Genomic DNA, 17,058 nt, shown 5'->3' on the forward strand with positions numbered 1-17,058 from the left:
AGCGTTAGTATTATGATAGTTTTCAGATATTTTTTTTAATCTACGGCATATATTTTGATGAATTAGCAGGTGCTTTGTCCGATTTACCTAGAAGCTTCTATCACACGATGAAAGCTCCTTAGATTTACAGTATGTTTGAAAACTTTTTTTTTTGAAACGGAGGAAAATTTATGCACACGAGGATGTCATGATCATCCATATAATCAAATCAAAATGGCCTAACGTGCACTCAGTATCTGTATCTTTAGATCTGGACCAGCCATTTGTGGCTACAGTATGTGTTGTTAAAGTAAGGCCACACTGACTTAATTTTATGGATGACATCCGCGCGCGCATTAATTTTTGCCTGTCGCCCTAAAAAAAAAAGAGATCACGTTCACCGAGGCTCTGGCCTGGCTCTAGGCCTGGGTAGTTCATGGTAGTCAGCGACAAAACGGAGCCGAGCACACAGGCTATCGAATTCGAAGCTCCGCGACTCAAGAACTCAGTACATAAGTACAGTACCGATTCATAAATGCCGCAAAAAGCCAGCATGTCGTATACGTTGCTAAGTACTGCCGCAAATTCACAATACCAGCTTTGTTTTGCTGTGCTTTAGTAGCATTTTTATTTTTGGCCAGAATTTTTTTTATTCGCCCGCGCGCACTAGTTTGGGGGTCTTCAGAGGATGTCATCCATAAAATAAAATCGGTGTGGCCTAACCTGTATGTCATCATGTGCCTCATGCCAGAGAGGGGGGGGGGCACTAATACCCACCCCAAACGGTAGATTCTTTATCTAAATGTACGGCATGTATGCTGAGGTAAAACTTGTATTGAGGCAAGACATCTATGACGTTACTCTCAGTGCATGGTCCATTGTACAACATTTATTCATTGTTAATATGCTGTTTTCCTAGCCATTCCTATGTAATTGTAAGGTCACAGTAGGCAATTTATATGGATGACATCAACGCGCGCATATTAATTTTCGCCTGATTTTGGAAAAAAAGAGAAATTTTGTTACCCCCTTACAGTCAGCAAGCCGAAAATGGGTAAATGGCAATAAATGTATAATTTCTTGATTAAGAAGGTTTCTGGTGTCAAAATTTGAAAATGCTCTATCACATTAGATTTGGAGGATGTCATCCATAACATTTACATGCTGTGGCCTAACATATCGTAAGACACACACCATAGAAAAATCCAGTGTCGTTATATCAAACTTGTACAAAGGATATGTCTTTCCTAGCCTGTCGAGATCCATGTATCTTTTTCAGAAGCATATTTTGTAGTGTTATATATTCATGAAAGCCGGGTTGTTACATTATGAAATATTGTAAATACAGTGTACACATTAATGTCAGTATTCTTTCAGTCAAGGTGAGAATCCTGCCAGTAACATGACAACAATGGTGGAAATACATGTGTTATAGTCCTATTAAAACAAGTTGTACCTCCATTCCAGACTTGACAGGTACTAGTATAGCAGGGTTCGAAATTCATTTTTGGGAAAAGGTGCACTGGTGCACCCAATTAACCTAAAAATTGGGTGCACAAAAGCTTTCTTGGGTGCATCATATAAAATAAAATAAGGAGAATGTCAGCAAAAACTAATTATGTTTCATTTCTAAAGAAAAGTACTACAAGAAAGGTTTTATCATTTTTCAGACACTTAAATGTTAACGCTGTATACTACTATACATTTAACATCTAGACATACGTAAACTTATGAAAATATCTGGGTGCACTTGAGCAACCACAGAAAAAAAACCCGGGTGCACAGCTCCAAAGTTGGGTACACGAAGGTACACATGCATCCAGTATTTCGAGCCCTGAGTATATGAGGGAGGTAGAGGGAGACAGTGCAGTCATGAGTCCCTGTATAACCGTGTCAAGAGAAGAGTTCGTTCGTGATCACTGAAGTTTTGTTCTGTCCATTCCGATGTGCAATAAATGTCTGTATTATTCCTTCAGCGTTGGTCGCACATATAACTTCGTACTACAGCTGAATAAGGTAGCAGAACACAGTATTAATGGGCGACCCCCGGGGGTCTGTGACGCGGGTATAGAAAGTGGTGCTGCGAATATTCTTGAAGGCTGGGTAGAAAGCCTGATAAGAGCGTCAGCCAGATGTAAATTGTGCTGTGTGGTGTAGGAATGTGTCGGGTTTGAGACTGTATGATTTGAATTGTGAAGGTTTTGCAGTTCGTGTATAAATGCGCCGTATTGCGCAACTGGCTTTCTGGGTGAGTCGGCTGCAGTTCAGGTCACGTCCGTTGAGGGCGATTTCAAAGTGTACGTTACGAGCAGATACGCCGACAGGATTTTTTGGTTTCTAGATATTTTGTTGTTTGTACCTTCTTCTGAAACATATTCGATGTTCGTATTTGTGAAGTGCACCCTGCTATAATTCTTACCGCGTCGAAGTGAGTCATCTTGGGGTCCTTAACTATAGAAATCCCCATAGGGCGAAAACTGTGTTCTGCTACCATAAGTACCGACCTGCCTGTTCTAAACATATGTCGTTCCTAGGGCACCTCCTAGCGGTATCAAGTAGTACTACATAATACTGGTCACCTATCATAAAGCGACATTATGTAACATTACGACGATACAAACAGTAAATTTTCTGGTCATTTCTTTACAAATTAAGTTGAATCAACCCTACTCCTTTGCAAATAAGTGCCATTCAGGAAGTGGAGGTGCCAAAATATGGCGTCTTACGAGTGTGTTGAAAAGTAGTAAACATAACTGTCAGCCATGTTTGTTTACATTCTGGTAGTTTGTGGTGGCACCACAAAATGAGTGCGCCTTGTGCGGACTTGCACAAAATGTGGAAAATTGGAATCAACCACACGAACATTTTTTTTCAATTCGAATATTTCAATTTTTTGTTCAATAATGTTACATAATGCCCCTTTACCATATACACATCAAGAACACGTTACAATATCCATAAGGCCATGTTGATTTGATTATATGGATGACATCCTCTGGGAACCCCAAAACTGATGCGCGCGTGCGAATAAAAAAAGTTTTGCAAAAAAAAAAGTTGCTTTCACTATGAAATCTACGTGGTTCTGAAGGTTGAACAAATGGCACAGAATATGTTATGGCGAATAATCTACTCTTCAAATTCATTTCTTTACATTTTTTTACATTCTTTTTTCCTTTGATGTTGGCATTCTACGACATTGGTATCGTTTCTAAATGTTTTCCTTGCAACTTATGGTATATATTTGCTCATTTAGCAACTGTTTTACACGATTTACAGTATGGTTGAAAACTTTTTTTTTTTTGGAAACGGCCGAAAATTCATGCACGCGCGGATGTCATCCATATAATCAAATCAACATGGCCTAACAATCAAAAATGCATTACAATACACCATTCTAATTACAAAAACATCGAGATTTCATCCTGGCCAAAATTGCTCTACAAAAACCTGTCACATCTCTCTGTTGCTAAGTTGCTTCAACATAGAAGAACTTAGTCGCATATCACTATACATTAAGCGAAAGGTTAATAGATTTTTATAAACCGATTATTCTGAAACCACATTGCAAAAACTTACTTGCGCCAAAGCGCCACGAATATGTTATACCACTTTTGATCTATTTTTTTTCATCGGAGTGGTTCAATGCTAGGCCTATACGACCACTTCTCGGCATTGAACTAGAAATATGAGAGAAACATGGCTATGTCAAGAGATGGGGGTGAACGTTTGATTTGAAAGCCTGTAGATTGTAGGTCGGTGGGAAACACTTGTCAGGGAGGGAATTCCAAAGCTTAGCCGTACGGGGAAAGAAACTGTCACTGTAAGATTTCGAACAAGGAATTTGGACGGTGAAGTTGTGTGAGCTAGTGGAGAACCTAGTGGATCGCTTAAAAGTGGTGGAACTAGTTGGGTGAGATCTACAAAGCAATGACCATGAAAATATCTTGTACTACCAATCGCAGTTCTACAGATTCTTTCAGATTGTACACTTCTCAAGTCTACAGACTGCCTACAGAGTATTCCACGCGCTCGGCTCACATCTTCAGACACTCCACGATGGACACAGTCATGGTGTCGGCTACGCCAACGTCTTGTGGATCTGGAAGTAGATAATAACGATTATCATATAGCCAGAATGCGTTGACCAATCAGAAGGCTCCATTTGTCATCAGGCCGTAACCTAAATGGTCGGTTATCCTAATAATAACCACTTTTTTGACCGTACCATTAAACGGGGGACAGGGCACTAACAGTAGTGTTAAGACTTGTAATATGTATCCATTAAAATATTGTAGTTTATTTTGAATAACAAAAGATATAAATGAAAGTTAAACAGAAAAAAAGACATGATTCTTTCTGGATTTATCCGCTTTTAGGATTTCTCAGAAAACCCCCCTGCAGTTCCAGAACAAGCTGATAGGGAGACCAAACCCACACCACTTATTCCTGACAGGACAAGCTATCTGTAAAAAAGTCACGACCATAGCATGTTCAGGACAAAAGATACAAAAACGGGACGTTCTGCTGCAGTACCAAGGTCATCCACCAGGAGGCCCAGATTCCACCTTTGCCTTTCTAAGAACTACCAACATACCAAATCTCATGACAATCTATAAAGGCGTTCTGAAGTTAATCTGACCATAACAAGTATGCAGAAACACAGACAGACACACAGACAGACAGGCCGAAAACAATACCTACATTTTCATGTAGGTAAAAATAAGCCAAAGTCTAAACCTCTGCTTCAGTGCTTGGACCAAGATGGCTACAAGAGAGCCCAACTTACCTCGAGCCCAGTTGACCTTCCCAGGCGACTTGGAGTAGAGGATGATGGGTAGGTTGTGGTCCGTGTAGCCATGAGGTCGTTCCCAGGCGCAGGGAGGATTCTGGGATTCCAACACCGCCAGCCAGCCTCTGTCGAACGAACACCCCAGGTAATCTTGGTGGATAAAGAACCGCCTGTTTTTGGAAACACACAAATATAAACAAAAAAGTTTAGAGTGAAAGCCTTTGGTCCAACACAAAAAATGTTCTCTCACCTAGAGCTTTCGACCAGGCACTCTGGTCTTCCTCAGTAGACTGACCCATTGAAGCTTGTCACGTGGCTTCTTTGAAGTGTGACGTCAACACTGGGTCAAAGGTATACATCTTCATTGAACCGCGACGGGGGCCGACATCGTCTACAAGATACCTTTGACCCAGTGTTGACGTTACACAAGCTCTAGGTGAGAGCACTTTTTTGTGTTGGACCAAGAGTTTTAATTCTAAACATGTAACTACCAACACAGATGAACTTTTATGATAGTATAAACAAAAAAGATTATTCAGTTCGTAAGGATGCGTATGTAACATAATGTAGTGTTTAGTAGTTAGAGTAGTCACATACTATATGTACTTGCATACAACATGTACTTGCAATCGGCCTACAACAGACATCTTTGCCCATTTTCGGCATGTTGGCCTCAGTCAGAAGGCAACAAAATTTCTTGTTTTTTTTTTTCAAAACCAGTCTAAAATTAATTCGCGCGCTGATGTCATGAATAAAAATTGCTTGCTGTGGCCTGAAATAGGTTTGACCAGCAGGCTATTATTACATTTACCGAAGGAAAACATATTGTTTTTGCTCTGTTTCTTCCTCTTCTTCTTCTCCAAAAAGTGACCTCTGACCTTACCAATGACATGATTTGTTGACGTCGGTCACCATGGTGACTGGTGTTGGGTTACATAATGTTGCAATTTCATGGTCTGCTCTGCTCCTGTCACCATATACTAAGTAGTACATGTATGTGAATGTGTTTGAGTAAGAATTAACAGAGCAGACCATGTCCGAAGGTAGCCTGACTAAATCGCGCTCCTGGCGGCCGCCGCCCTAGGTTGCCGCACCCTTGGGGTGGGGGTCATTAACCTCCAGCCGAGAGCTTGTGTATACACAGGCTAGTCCGAAGGTAAACATTATGCATTTACTTTGCAAATGTTACGTCTCTAGTTTTAGATAGATTACCTGGCGTCCTTCTCGCCCCCCTTGATACTGAAGAAGGTCGGGTGATTGAGATCTGTCCACGGGGCGACTAGCAGGGTTTCCGAGGAGAACCAGTTCAGGTGGTCGGTGCCTTTGCCGTCGAACACCAGCTTCACCACGCTGCTGTGATTCTTGAACAGCTCAACAATCACCTTGTAGGGTAGACAGCAGGGTTAGTTGGATATTGAGGTTTGCAGGATGTGTTTGCTGCAGTAATTGAATTCGCCGCATGGAGGCGATTTCGAGTTAGATCACACAGCAAAGCGCTCAAATTTTCAGAGCACGAGTTTATTTCAGTAAAATATAGCATTCAAAGTGAGCACGAGTTTATTTCAGTAAAATATAGCATTCAAAGTGATTTCAGGGCAGTAAAACTAGATTTTCAGAGTCAATTTTCTGGTCATTTTTAAAAAAAATGTAGTAAGTTGAATATGAACCCTGTCCCATTGCCACGAAACTTGGTAGGTGGGTAGGTATTGATGAGATTTCAAAATGATTAGATTTAGGCCACCTGGCGGCTTCTTATGATACTGCAGCGGAACTTCCAGTTTTGATATTTCGTGATCTGGACATGCTAAGGTCACGAATTCTGGGTGGTAGATAGCTTTTGTGCTCGGCAGTAAGTGTCACGATTCTCGGCCCTCTAGCCTGGGTACCAAACCTATATATAACCTACCGTTTTGGTAACCAGCAAGCTATGGGTCCCCTCATTTGATATTTCGTGGTGGTCGTGTGGTGCAGTCGGTAGCGCGTTCGACTCACACCTGAGAGGTCGCGGGTTCGAACCCTGCCCATGTCACCCATCTTGTGCCCTTGGGAAAGGCTTCACTCAGGTGGAAATGAGTCCCTAACCGAGTACCTAGCTTCGGTTATGGACGTCCCTTGGATAAGACTTTAAATGGAGGTCCCGTGTTTGGGGAGAGCCACACCCTGCGCACGTTAAAGAACTCACCGCACTTATCGAAAAGAGCAGGGGATCTTCTCGGTGTGAGAGGTTCAAACCTTACAGTCCGGTCTTACGCAGCTTGTACATGTACGGTGTGTTACGCATAAAGGCGGTTTACCGGTTATGCAAAACAAACAAATTTGTAGACGACTTACCTCCTTTACGTTCCACTGAGCCCAGTTGCTGGATGCCACCTCCTCCCATTTTGAGTACACTGACATCCTGGAATTTGTTACCACACGGAACACTTCGCGTGGACGCACAGATTCACACCCAGGGACTGTAGAAAGAGAGGGGGGGGCAAAATTGAAGTCGTTATCCTAGCATGAAAGTTCATTTGAGTTGGTAAAATACATGAAGATAATTAAATTGTTTTCCAACTCAAAGCGAAAATAACTCAGCAGAAATTTCCGACTGAATCTCTCAGTCTTCATCAGCTTCTACACCAGGTTAGCGGTTAGCGGTTAGCGGCCCGTAAACTTGTCTGGCACCCAGGGTATGTACATTCTTCTCACCTGGTCTTTCGCAGATCCCTTTAGCCTTGTTGTCACACGTTGCCTTGGTCCAGGTGCCTCCAGCACCCATATGCGCGCAGTTCAGACGTTCCGTCGGGCACATGGGCGGCTGCACCGCGGGTCGGGGAAACTCGTTTCGCTGTCTCAGGGAAATCGACGGCAACCATTCTACCTGTGGTTGTAGGAAGTCCCGGTAGCAGTCGACACCGACGCCCCATCGCTGCCATCCCCCTAGCGGCTCGCCGTCGCCCCACACCCAGTGATGCTCGCCTGCCGTCGCGTTCCTCCGCAGACCCAACCACGCACTATCCTGCAGCAGCCTGCGGACAGAACATTAGCCTGGTTAGGCCATGTTGATTTGATTATATGGATGACATCCGCGCGCGTATGAATCTTCGACCGTTTCAAAAAAAGTTTTCAACCATACTGTAAATCGTACAAAACAGTTGTTTCAGTGAGTTGTTTCAGTGAGAAAAAAAGTTGTTTCAGTGAGAACTGGATTTTGAAATATTTGACGGTAACCTTAGCACAATATAGGTATCAATTCTTGTCTAACAAGGTTTATGATGAAAATGTGTAAATGATTAAATTTTAAAATGTAGGAATCTTGTTTTTTTTTTATCCCGCCCTGTTTCTTTTTCACCCTATCGCATTAGATTTGGAGTCTGTGTAGGATGTCATCCATAAAATTTACTTGCTTTGGCCTAAACATAAATTACTCTTGGAACAGACGATAAAGCATCCTTACTACCACGAAATATTACTCCAGAAAAAACAACAACAGGTTTTATGACAAAGAGGAAACCGGAAACTAATTTATTCCAGCCCAATTTCTGGAAAATTCCGGTCACGTGCACGGTGCATGTCTACTCAACTTATAGCCAATCACAGCCCCCCGTTTGTAGCAATATCGAGCGATCGCCATGACGTCAGGCAAAAAACGGGTGACGATTGGTTGATTTGTCTACCGACAGTTTTCACATGTTTTCAAGTGATTTGCATATACATCATGTAAACAAAACCAGCGATAGAGTCAGCCGACATTTTGGTTTGTCCCAGTCACCAGGTGGAATATCTTGGCGAGCCGTGTGCGTGGCTTACCACGGAAACAGGTTCCTGGTGAGCCGGCTCAGCTCCGTCTGGTCCTTCGGTGTGGGGAGCACCGCGCCCTCCGCCTCACACGCAGCTTTGGCCTCGTCGTACGTCTGCGGGACGACGTCAACCAGAGTTTTGTACATCTTGGCACCGAAAGGCCAATATGGGGCCAACATGGTATCGGCGACTGCGGTCTGAAACGGAAAAACGGAAATCATTTAAAGGCACCCCATGCAATTTCAGGATGGCAAAACTGGAAATATTCTGAATAAGGCAATACATTGATAGCCTGGGTTCCATCCTGGTTAGTTTACGTCCGCTCCCACAGTCGTTACCACCAATAGACAAATGGTGGTAGCGACTGTGGGAGCGGACGTAAACTAACCAGGATGGAACCCAGGCTAATACATTGACACATACTGTCCCACATTAGCACATTTGAGTCAGTATTTTATACTTAGAGCATCTGTAGAAGCAAGCCCCAAGATAAAGTCCTTTATTTTCAGTTTAATACTGTTAGCATGGATGATGTTCTTGGATTATTACTTGACATACCTATGTCTACAACATGTGGGATTGACCAGCTAGAAAACAAATTAGTCAGATTGGCTGCACCTTACATTGTTGCACCTGTGAGACATATCTGTAACCTGTCACTGACGGGATGCCATTTCCCAGCTCAGTGGAAGATGGCTAAGGTCTGCCCTTTACCTAAAAACACCAGACTTCCTTTGACAGGGAGCAATAGCAGACCCATTAGCTTACTTCCAACTTTGAGCAAAGTATTGGAAAAGATAGTGCATAATCAAATCTGGCACTACCTTTCTTTGAACAACATCATTACACCCCACCAACATGCCTATCGCCCAAATCACTCTACAACCACTGCCCTACTAAGAATGACTGATGATTGGCTCAACGCTTTTGACAGGGGCGAGTTGGTGGGTGCAGTGTTTGTGGATTTTAGTGCCGCATTTGACCTCGTTGACCATGATATTTTGTTGGCCAAGCTTAAATCATATGGCTTTTCTTCAAACGCTATGTCATGGATGACGAGTTATCTCAAGACTAGATCACAGGTTGTTTATATCAATGGTCATTTCTCTGAACCCTCTGTACTTCAGTGTGGTGTCCCTCAGGGAAGTTGTTTAGGCCCGCTTATTTTTACACTGTTTACGAATGACCTACCTTTGTCTGTGTTAAGCAGTACACCTGAAATGTACGCAGACGATACATCTATCTACAAAGCCGGTAAGACTATAAGTGACATCACTGTTGGTTTGCATTCCGACCTTGTAAGTTTATCAGACTGGGTTTGCATGAATAAACTTGTGTTAAATATTCTTAAAACCAAATGCATGCTTTTCGGAACCCCACGTAGGCTTGCTAATATACCTGACAATTCACTAGATCTTGTTATCGGTGATGAGAAGGTTCAGGAAGTGAGGGAGACAGTTTTGCTTGGGCTACATATGGATCGGTCGCTCACCTGGAATTTACAGGTCACTCACATTGCCTCAAAACAATCTAGGAACATCGCCTTATTGAGAAGACACATGTGGGCGATGCCTTTTGCAGTTTGTAAGGTTGTTGTTTGTGCACTGGTTTTGTCAGTGGTACAGTATTGCGCACCAGTTTTAGCTAGCATGTCAGTCTCTAACATGCGCAAACTGCAAGTAGTTCAGAATAGGGCTTGTAGATTATTATTGAAATGTGCTCCTGATACACCTACCAGGCAGATGCATATTGATCTTGGTTGGCTGACTGTGAGTGAGAGATTCTCCTCTAGCACACTGGTTATGTTCTTTAAGATTGTCACTAGTCATGAACCACAGTATATATACAACTCCCTTGTGCCTGTTCATGTATCTCACATTCACAATACCAGATCTGCTGCACAGTACAACTTTAGATTACCCAAACCTAAGACGAACAGTAAGAAGCGCTCATTCCTGTATCGTGCTATATCGTTGTGGAACGACCTACCTTATCATGTCAAGACACTGAGTAACCTTCTCAAGTTTAAGAAAGCCATAGTAAACAGTGTCACATGAAGCCGACCTCTAGTTTTTAAATTGTTAATATTCATTTATGCGTTCCTTTAAATGTTTGATGTTTGATGTATTCTTGTCTTTTTAAACGTTTGCACTGTATCTTATGCACTATTTCCTATGTATATAATTATGCAACGATGTGCCTGTATTCCATGTATTTGAGCCTTGGAAGACTAGCCCTGCAGGGCTAAAAGGTTTCGAAATAAATGAAATAAATGAAATGAAATTTTCAGGGTGGTACCCTGAAAATCAATCCAGGTCCTTCCAGTGACCGTTTTTCGTCAGACTTTTGAGCATTTTTGCTCCATGAATGTCGATATATATTTGGGCAGTGTTATTTCAACTTAGTATGTAGATAAGTGACTAGAATATTGACTTAAAATCTGGTTTCCAAGCCCAAAAAACTGCACTGGGTGCCTTTAAGTCAAACATTTAGAACCTTCTCCAGACCACCAACCACAAACAAGTTTGGCTGACGTTCGGGAGCAGTCTGGCCAGATTTAGGCCATACCTACTTTTCGATACAAATCGAATCGAACTGACTGAAAACTACGCCCCGACCACTGCCGACCTACTTCCAACCACTAGCTGACAAGTCCCGAACCATGGCTCAACCTCCTTTGATTTATGGACATGCTTTTGTTTTTGATGCATTGAATTTTATTTATTTATTTATTCCAACATGTAATCCCCAGACGTGGTGACGACACACTCAAGTGTCTTCAACTTATATTAATGCCGCCACCAACACAGGGACAAATACATGGCAGGACAATACTCATGTTCACCTGAGCTAAGTGAGGAAAGTCGTGTTAAGTGACTTCCCCAAGGGAACAAGATCGGTGGCATGTCAGGACTCGAACCCGGGACTCTTAGTTCCGAGTCGCGCACTCTGCCGCTACGCCACACGACCCCACAATTTGAATTCTATTGACTGTAGTCCACCTTTTGTTGCTTGACCATGTCTTGTCCTGTGTAAATGTATTGGAAAGCAGTTCCTACTAGCTGAAAGGGCAACCTAGCTGTTTCACGATAAAATAAATAAACAAATAAAATCTCCTAACACCTACAGAACTAAAATAAGATACAGCTGTCACGTACCGTGTTAGTTACGTTGTTCAGAAGCACTCTCATCTTGTCGATATTCTGCTCAAAAAGCGACATGTCGACCTGTTCAAAAATGGACATGCATTTGTCTCGTTATTACCAAACCTATTTTAGCTGCCGAATCTCTTTAGTTATCTACGCAAATCTACGTTGTACAAAACAAGACCGAATCCTAGACGAAAAGATGATTGAAATTTGACGGTATAATTGAAAATCAACACTATGTTAGTGCACTTGCACATTGTATTCTTATTGCTAAAAATTAAATATTGTATTTACCTATGTGTCATCAAAAATCTCAAGACAAACTTCACAATTTTTAGAAACAGACTAAGCAAAACTATGGAAATTGAACATAACAAAGGTAACTTTTTAAATGATCATCATCTAGATAACTACTTTCATGTTCAAATATCAAGATTTTTTGTATTTATTGTTATGTACGATTGTATATCTGCTATGTTTTAATAATAAGTTTTTTAAGGTTTTAAAAAATTTGAAAAAAATCTACGCAAATTGCGGGCCAAGACCTATTTTCAGAGAGAACACGAGAGACTCGGCAGAAAAAATAGGTTTGGTAACCAAGTTATACATGAATGCTAACAACAAAAGATGGCGTCTTTTTTATATAAGCAAAAGAAATAAATTTCAATTTAGAAGCTTTAGACATAGTTATCATAAAAGACAATGGCCAGTATGTATTGTCAAGTGTATATATTGTACTATGTTACTTGCACGTAACGTTACCTCCTCTGTGTATGTACAGACCAAATAAATGGATACTTCCGAAAAAGGGGTGTCTGATAGACATCAAAACTTAACCTCAATATCATAGATGGATACTGTTTATTATGGCTCTGTAGCTGGCATATTCTCTTGCATACTGATTTTTTTTGCATAAAAAATGCAATATTATGCAATGAATGGCAAAAAACGTGTCTAATTTGTCGTTAAGAAAATGTTTTACCTTATAGTTTTACCTAAACATGCAGCAAACTGTATCCTAGTCATTTCTAATGATTACAAGCAAACAAGACCTGATTATTGCATTTGTTTCTTTAGTTAGTACAAAAATATATCTGTAAAAGAGGTCAAAAGACGAATTAAGACAAAAAGTGGTGCTAGTGTTTTTTTCTTTACTTTTAACCCAATAAATTATCATACTCGATTGAAAAAAATGAGCTTGGGGTGTTATTTTGTACTATCAAAAGAATTATTTGTACTTCTTACTAGTGAAAAAATGAGATCTAGCAATTTATCTCATTTTTTTAGTTCAGAAATGTTTTTCCGTTCAAACACATGTTAAGCCTCTTTATCTGTGTTAACAATCGTCATAATCGCTAAAAGACGAATCGAATCAGAAGCCTTTAGGCCACACCGACTTAGTTATATGGATGAAATCCTCTGAAGACCCCCAAACTAGTGCGCGGGGGCGAATAAAAAAATTCTGGCCAAAAATAAAAACGCTACTAAACACCACAGGAATACAAAGCTGGTATTGTGAATTTGCGACAGTACTTAGCGACGTATACGACAAGCCGGCACATGCTGGATTTTTGTGGAATTTATGAATCGGCACTGGAGCTTCGGTAGCCTGGGTGCCATCCTCCAGAGTAACCACCGGCTCCGTATTGTCGCTAATTACCATGGACTACCCAGGCCTAGAGCCAGGCCAGAGCCTCGGGGGACATGATCTTTTTTTTTTTGAGAACAGGCAAAAATCAATGCGCGCGGGGATGTCATCGATAAAATTAAGACGCTGTGTCCTTACTAGTGAAAAAAATGAGTTAAAAAGAAAATTGATACAGTGCTAAGAAACGAGCTCGCACATACCTGGGCCATGTTTTCCATGATGGCATCAAAGTCGCGCTTTGCACGGAACTTCCATTGCAGATCCCCTTCGCTCGTTTTGTAGTCGTTCTTAGCCGTTGTTGATTCGTCGTTAGTTGGTAACCCCGACTGAAGGTTGTTGTTGTTGTTGTTCTTGGTCGTTGTCAAGTTGCCGCCCTGTGACGGCAAGTCGTTGTTGTTGCTCGGTGTTGGGTCGAGGTCGAAGTGAAACTCCCGCCAAGGGTCGGTGTTTCCCTTTGTTGGGTTTTGGGTTGTTGGGAACTTCCATCCAAAACCGCTGTTGGTCCAAGTGTAGAAGGTAAAAATATCAGTTATTTTCACCTCTTTATATGTGTATATTTTTTTGTATAATTTCCAACGTGTAATCACAAGACGTGGTGACGACACACTTAAGTTTTTCAAACTTATATTAATGCCGCCACCAACACAGGGGACAATACAATACTCATTTTCACCTGAGCGAAGTGAGGAAAGTCGTGTAAAGTGCCTTTCCCAAGGGCACAAGATCGGTGGCATGTCAGGACTCGAACCCGGGACCTCTAGGTTCCGAGTCGAGCACTCTGCCGCTACGCCACACGACCCCACTTTATATTTGGTAGAGCAGTACTTGCGGATATGAATAGACTTAATATAAAGACAGAATATTTTGAGAGAAAATAATTTCAACAAAGACATAAGCAAAAGACATGTAGAGAAGACTACGCACGAATTGATTTTCGCATGTTCTAAACAATCACGTCTTCCGAGGCCTGGATGCCATCCTCCGTAGTCCATGGGAGGTAGCGACAATAGGGAGCCGGCGGCAACTACGGAGAACGGCACCCAGGCTGCCGAAGCACCTCTGTACTCAAGAACTCAGTACGTATACAGTGTCGACTCATAAATGCCACAAAAGGCCAGCTAGCATGTGCCGGCTTGTAGTAAAAGTCGCCATGTACTGCCGCAAATTCACAAACACCAGCTTTGTATCCCTGTGGTTTACCAGCATTTTTTTGACTGGAATTGTTTTATTCGCCCGCGCGCATTAGTTTGGGGGTCTTCAGAGGAAGGCATCTATAAAATTAAGTCAATGTGGCCTAACAGATAACAGAGACAGTACCTGTAGTGTTCTCCCTCGCACAAACGCCACCCCGGCAGCAGCAGAAAAATCAGCACAAAGGACGGAGACACTGGCCGCAGCATGGTGACACCTCTACCGCCCGTACGAAACAAGTCAACCCTCTAGCCTCCTCACTACAACTACCCTCTCACACAACAACCTGGATATTAAATGCCAGCTTCTTTAATAAAGTCTGCGGTATCACTTCCTCTAGCTTCCCCGGGGAACTTTAATCTGCATTATATGAATATCATGATTCTGATATGACGCAGTGATATCATGGCTATTCAAATACAGTGTTCTGAAACATAACAAAAATAGTCAAGCATAACTGAACCATGCTTTGGGATAGGCTTTCAATAATCACGTACGAACGTTTGGAACGAAAACTATAATATTGCAACATAATGTAACCCAACACTAGTTACCATGGTGACAGACTTCTGGTTCAGGTCATTGGTTTGGAGAAGAAGAAGATGAAACAGAGCAAAATTAACATAATGAAACATCTGTGATTACGAGATATGGATATATATGGATACGATTTCGCCAATAGTATACAGGAAGATATGCGTAGATACACCATATTTTCTCTGTATTGTATTTCTACCGGGTACTGGAAAAATATATATGGCCGTGAGGCTTTTGGGAAATCATGCGTGCGCATCCTTTATTTTGCCGCCACAAAACTTTACATCCGCTGGTACTGTGTCCTTCACATTTATCGAGGGATACCAACAACCTCATGTGGCGTCGGGTGGCGCAGTGGTAGAACGTTCGACTATGAAACGGGGAGACCCGGGTTCGATCCCGAGTCGTACCCGGGACATGTCTGGACATGCGCCCCGACGTTGTGCCCTTGGGAAAGGCACTTTACACGACTTACCCATGCGACACAGACCCCACAGACCCTTGCGACAGTTCCACAAAAGCGTGTGAAGCAAACATGTTAAATGTATCATGTGTATTATGTGATTGTAAACCCTGCATCAATTCAGCACTATAAAAGGCTGTGATTGCACGGGTAATGTTTGACCAAAAACCATTTATTAAACATGCGGAACCCTTCCTCCGCAGACTGGTATAGTGATAGCCTCTACCAGGCTTTAGAAGCGGCTGCAACACGGTGCCTTGAAATAGCAGAAATCGGCCAGATATAGAATGTAACATGACAGGAGATCGGCAAATCATACTCCTTTAGCAGACCAACTCCCATGGCATGTTATCTGTCTATTTGGCCAATTTCTAGTCTTTCCAGCCGCATCTGAAGCCTGGTAGAGGCTAGTATAGTAATGTATGGTTGGTTATATGGAACTAGTACTTCATGCGAATTCACTTTTTTTTCGCCCCACACATAGCTACGTACGTGTCTAAGCACGTACGTTTTTTTTAGTCTGTCGCCCAGTGCTAGCTCTCCATCTCCAAACAAATGTTTTGGAGGCTGTAAGACAGTACCAAATTAGCAGGGCACTATCCATTGGCTACCTGAAGTCTGTGTGGTGAAAAATGATACAATTCCAAAGAAAAAAAGCCCGAAAATAACACCCAAAATACGTTAAAAATCAGACTTGATTATTTAGTACATTTATTTAGTACTTATCTAATCATCTGAGGTAGAAAAACGTGTTAAGCCGAGAAATATTTTGTACCATTACTTTTTGGTTAAAATGGGTTAGAGGGGGTGCCAGCACATTTTTACCAATAGGTAATGCATGATTTTTAAAAACCATATTATGAAAAGTATCAATGATATTTTTCATCAAATGGTAACAAAACGCGTCATTGTTTGTTTTCAATCTTTAACACATGTCAATGCAGTTAGCACGCTTTTCCAAGACAATTTCTTTTTGGTAGCAAATAAATGGGGGTAAATAACCAATGCTGAAAAATCAGCCGAAGCCCTACGCCAATGCTTGGAGAGAACTCCAGTCTTTCTTCAGGGGTTCAGGCTCGATGATTGCAGCGTCTAAGTGACAGGAAATAGTCTAATTTCCCGTGGTCAGTCTGGGATATGCCTTCTCGTCAATGCTCCCATTGAGTCTTTCTGCAGTAGAGATGGTTCACGATTAGATAGGAGATGGAGACACCTAGTTCAATACCTGGACTTTACATGGCCAAGAACTGTGAGACTAAAAAAAGACAGCCAAGGGAGGGGTTCCTCCGTATTACTAATAACACATTGGAATGGTGATGATATGAGATTGTTTTGGTTATCTGTGTTAGTAAAATGTTTTATTGGCGATATTTATGTTTGTTTTCTTTGTTTTTTTTTTGGTTTCGCATAACCGGTAAACCGCCTTTTGTAGTCTGTTTTGTACAAGCTGTGTAAGACTGGTTTTAATCACTCACACCGGGAAGGACCCCTGGTCTTTTCGATACGTCAAAGTCGTGTA

General features: G+C 41.8%; 1 protein-coding gene across 1 annotated transcript; it reads right to left on the reverse strand.

The window, feature by feature from the left end:
* Window positions 1-4,013: 4,013 nt before the first annotated feature.
* Window positions 4,014-14,748, reverse strand: LOC109476695. The gene is made up of 9 exons (XM_019777701.1): window positions 14,666-14,748; window positions 13,549-13,843; window positions 11,710-11,778; window positions 8,561-8,748; window positions 7,460-7,779; window positions 7,100-7,224; window positions 5,981-6,150; window positions 4,766-4,938; window positions 4,014-4,078 (listed from the first exon to the last, which is right to left on the reverse strand). The coding sequence occupies exons 1-9, from the start codon at window positions 14,746-14,748 to the stop codon at window positions 4,014-4,016; spliced, it is 1,488 nt and encodes a 495-aa protein (XP_019633260.1).
* Window positions 14,749-17,058: the final 2,310 nt, after the last annotated feature.

The sequence above is a fragment of the Branchiostoma belcheri genome, unplaced genomic scaffold (assembly GCF_001625305.1).
Source record: "Branchiostoma belcheri isolate BF01 breed outbred unplaced genomic scaffold, Haploidv18h27 scaffold39, whole genome shotgun sequence".
Taxonomy (NCBI): Eukaryota; Metazoa; Chordata; class Leptocardii; order Amphioxiformes; family Branchiostomatidae; genus Branchiostoma; species Branchiostoma belcheri.

Coding starts and splice junctions, on each gene's coding strand:
- LOC109476695 (XM_019777701.1), bottom strand. CDS start 14,748: ATGCTGCGGCCAGTGTCTCCGTCCTTTGTGCTGATTTTTCTGCTGCTG. Junction 13,844..14,665: donor TGCGAGGGAGAACACTACAG/GTACTGTCTCTG, acceptor TTGGACCAACAG/CGGTTTTGGATGGAAGTTCC. Junction 6,151..7,099: donor CTCAGTGGAACGTAAAGGAG/GTAAGTCGTCTA, acceptor CTACCCTACAAG/GTGATTGTTGAGCTGTTCAA.